Source organism: Sinocyclocheilus anshuiensis, unplaced genomic scaffold, assembly GCF_001515605.1.
Source record: "Sinocyclocheilus anshuiensis isolate Anshui unplaced genomic scaffold, SAMN03320099.WGS_v1.1 scaffold392, whole genome shotgun sequence".
Lineage (NCBI taxonomy): Eukaryota > Metazoa > Chordata > Actinopteri > Cypriniformes > Cyprinidae > Sinocyclocheilus > Sinocyclocheilus anshuiensis.
Genome location: NW_015557091.1, coordinates 898,931 through 903,142, shown reverse-complemented (window position 1 = coordinate 903,142; position 4,212 = coordinate 898,931). Strand labels below are relative to the sequence as shown.

The window sequence follows — 4,212 nt, the reverse complement described above, 5'->3', positions numbered from 1 at the left end:
ACACACACACACACACACACACACACACACACATATATATATATATATATATATATATATACAAAAATATATATATATATATTAGTGTTGTCAAAATTAACGCTTTATGCAATTAATTTTTTTTATTTGATATACTGTGCTAGTAGCACGTGCTCTTCAATTGCACACACAAAAACGGCGGCGCGCACTGAATATAATTTCATATTAAAGCGCAAAAGAAACTACGAGCATGCAATGTTGTAGTTATGTTGTTAAGTCATGAAGTTACCAAAAAGGCGATTAAAGCTGCACTTAAACTGTGCATGTAAGTATTTGTTATATATGAGTCAGATTTCAGAACACGTCTCTGAAATGCAGTGGTTTTCAAAACTGTCGTGGAGCAGCAGCACTGTCTCCCTCATCTGACACACTTGATTCAACTCCTCAGCTCTTTAGTGGGTCAGAAAAGGTAAAGCGTTGTGAGAAAATCGGATGCGTGTCAGATCTGCGTCATGTTCAGCAGCAGCAGCTCTTAAAGCAGCCAAAATAACCTCATAACCAGCTGCTGTGATGTCTGTTCATCAAAGAACAAAAGAGGAAATCAGTCACTTTTGAAGTTTTAAGAATTCATCTATATTTAATCTAGAATTTAGAGTTTGATAACTTCATTCAATTTCTGTATATTTCCTACTTGCTGAAGAGCACAGGTAAATATGACATGTATTATAATGGGTTTATGTGAAGTTTATGTGTGTTGTTATTTTTTAAAATCTAATAAATGTTAAAATTGATAGCCCTTAATTATACTGTAGTGTTGAATGGCTATAGTCAATGGTTAAATATTTGGAAAAAAACAAAACAGTTTCCTAGAGACATCAGTAGTATTGGTATCAGTGATACTTGCCTTCAGTCATAAAAGAGATGCCATTAAACAAATATTAAAAATATACTGTTATTATGTTGGTTCTACATTAATTTGAAGATTGAATGTGAAATTATTGCAATATAAAAGTATATATTTAAAAACTTTAATGTTAGGTGAGATTAATCACAATTAATTTCAGAAAAAATGTGTGATTGATTAGTGTAATATGTATGCACTAATATGTAAATATATATATTTACAAAGTGCCTACAGATCTTGGTTGTGTTTACATTTTCTTCTGTCACTGGCCATAATTCTATCCTTGAAATCAGGATTAGTCATATAATAATGTCTTCAGAATCATTCATACATGTGAAAATTATGCACGCATATTAGTAAGTGTACCTATTAATACTAAATGACACATTAGTACCTTTTGAAAGGTTACCGCCCCAGTGACTGCTTTTGTACCATTTTTTCTGCAGGCGTAGAGCACATAACTCCACATATTACTGACAGATCAATCTAGAAAATATGCCTCTGTTGAAATGGTTAAAATACTAAAAATATTCAATTCCTGTCAAAAACCCAGAATGCATTACACATAGTTTTAAAACATGACAGTGTTGAACGCAAATTATCACATGCAATCTTTGTGGGAAAGGTTGAAGTAGATTCTAGTAGCATCTAGTTTGTGATGCTCTCTAGTGCCAGTTCAGTTTTTGCATAACAGTTCATGAAGAACAATTCTGTTTATGGAAAACCCATGATACATGCACAAACATGAGGAACACACCCGGAGAATTAAATCTGCTGGAATGACAGATGACTCATGATAGAGGTTAGATGTTTGGTTTGGATGACTTTAGGTTGTCACACTTTTTACTGGGTGTGAGATGACGGTTCCCACAGTCCTGAAAGACCTGGAAACGTTTCAAATGTTGATTTTTATGCCATCAGAGTAATCAAAAAAATCGTATAAAGTCATGAAAGAATCGCGTATAAGTGGAAATATATGCTTAAATTCAAAGGTTTTGGGTCAGTATGATTTTTTTTTTTTTAAGAAATTATTATTTTTCAGCAAGGATGCATTAAATTAATCAAAAGTGACAGTAAAGACGTTTATAATGTTACAAAAGATTTCCATTTCAAATAAATGCTGTTCTTTTGAACTTTCTGTTCTTCAAAGAATCCTGAAAAAAAAAAATGTAGCATGGTTTCCACAAAAATATGAAGCAGTACAACAGTTTACAACACTGATAATAATCAGAAATGTTTCTTGAGCAGCAAATCAGCATATTAGAATGATTTCTGAAGGATCATGTGACACTGAAGACTGGAGTAATGATGCTGAAAATTCAGCTGCGCATCACAGGAATAAATTACATTTGAAAACATATTCAAATAGAATATTGTTATTTGAAAATGTAATAATATTTCACAGTATTACTATTTTTTACTGCAGTTTTGATAAAATAAATGCAGCCTTGATGAGTACAAGAAACTACAAAAATTAAAAATGGAATGTTTTACAGTATTTTTGCAGCCTTGAGCATAAGAGACTTCAAAAACATAAAAAAGTCTTTCCAAACTGTATATATTTTTCAGCTATGCTCAATTTTTAGTATTTCACTCTTTGTAAAAAAAAATCTTCATCTCATACTGTAAAAGTCATGGAGAAATTGTGGAAAATAACTGGTCAGACAGTGTGAAAACCCAGATGTTTTGAGTTAATATAAACCTTTTCATTTCAGAAAGATCAAGAAACATTAAATGTAATATTCAGTTTCTCATTTTTTTTTCATCCCTGTCTTTTGCATATAAGCTCACAGTTATGAAGTCGTATAACCTGCTTTAAAATGATCACATATTCTGCCTTTTTCTCTTTTTAAAGGGCGCTTGATATGTATCCAAAATTAAAGTCAACAATAAAAGTAATTCATCTCTGAAGTATTTCTCTCCCTCAGATTGCACCCAGGAGGAATTTGCTGGTTTATTAGAGCAGTTGTGTAACTGCGGGATCTCAAGCTTACATGTTAAAGGTAAGACACCTTTAAACACACATTAATGGTGATAAAATGAAATTGTCTAGTAATGACAGTTTTTTCTTGTCTTTTCCCCCGTGTGAGGTGTGAAAGTGTCCTGCGAGGCAGGTCGGTTGTACTCGCAGGGGTCTGTTCTTGCTGTTTCTGACCAACAGAGGGAGCGAATCACTGAGATACTGAACCACAACAAGCTCTCGTGTTCAGCTGAACAGGGGCGACAGGTGCATGGAGGTACAGTACACACACATACACACATGTTAATGTTATGCTATGCTCTTATGGAAGTTCAGGGTATATTTTGGTCTGAAAGAAGTAACCGTGTGTTTGTATGTGCAGCGGGGTCATCGGTCGCGCTTGTGGTCGCAGCGCTCCTGCTGTTTGCACTGGGTGCTGCATTGTTTGTCTATTTGTACAAAAAAAGGTGAGGACAGACCAGTTTGTGTGTGTGCTTTGCATGAAACTCTCTGTGGTGATTCCTCTAGGTTAGGGCTGTCAGTTGATTAATTAAAAATGTGTGCCAATTAATAAATAATTTAATAGCAAGATACTGTTTTTCTTTTAAGTATTAAATGTTTTCATTTCATTTAATAAATTGAATCAATGTACTATTTAAAAGCAGTTCAGCTTTTTTTTTTTTTTTGAAAATAAAAATAGTACATTGAATTTCTAAATATTAAGTCATTTTTATTTAGGTCAATTAATACATTGAATTAACATCAGTATGAAGTTTAAAAACAGTTCAACTTATTTTATTTTTTAAATATTAATTAATTTTCATTTATGCCAAAATAATAAATTGAATTAATATCAAGCTACAGTAAAAAACAAATACTTTTTTCTATATTATTTTTAAATATTAAAATGTATGCAATTTGATTAATTGATATCAATATACTGTTAATATTGTTCAACTTAAAAAAAAAAGTTATATAATTTTTATTCATCCCACTTAATAAATTGAATTAACATCAAAATATTAAAAATATTATTTTATTTTATTTATGCCAATTAATACATAATAATGTCAGTATAGTTTACAAAATAGTATATTTTAAAATATTAAATCAATTTATTCATGCCAGTTAATTAATTGAATTAATATCAATATACTGTTTAAAAGTAGTTAAATGTTTTTTAAAATATAAACTAATCTTTATTAATTAAATGAATCGACCATTCTCCTCTTAAAGGGGTCATATAATGCTTTTTTAAAGATCATTATTTTGTGTATTTGGTGTAACAGAATATGTTGACATGCTTTAATGTTCAAAAAACACATTATTTTTCAAATACTGTACATTATTGTAGGTCCTCTATGCCCCG

General features: G+C 31.1%; 1 protein-coding gene across 2 annotated transcripts in view; it reads left to right on the top strand.

Moving 5' to 3' along the window:
* LOC107677312 (uncharacterized) overlaps window positions 1-4,212 on the top strand; it is a 16,546-nt gene that overhangs the window by 11,035 nt on the left and 1,299 nt on the right. For both annotated transcript variants that reach the window (XM_016472188.1, XM_016472187.1), the window contains 3 exons: window positions 2,812-2,886; window positions 2,974-3,120; window positions 3,226-3,310. In XM_016472188.1, the coding sequence (XP_016327674.1) occupies window positions 2,812-2,886; window positions 2,974-3,120; window positions 3,226-3,310 (307 nt within the window). The remainder of the gene's footprint in view (window positions 1-2,811; window positions 2,887-2,973; window positions 3,121-3,225; window positions 3,311-4,212) is intronic.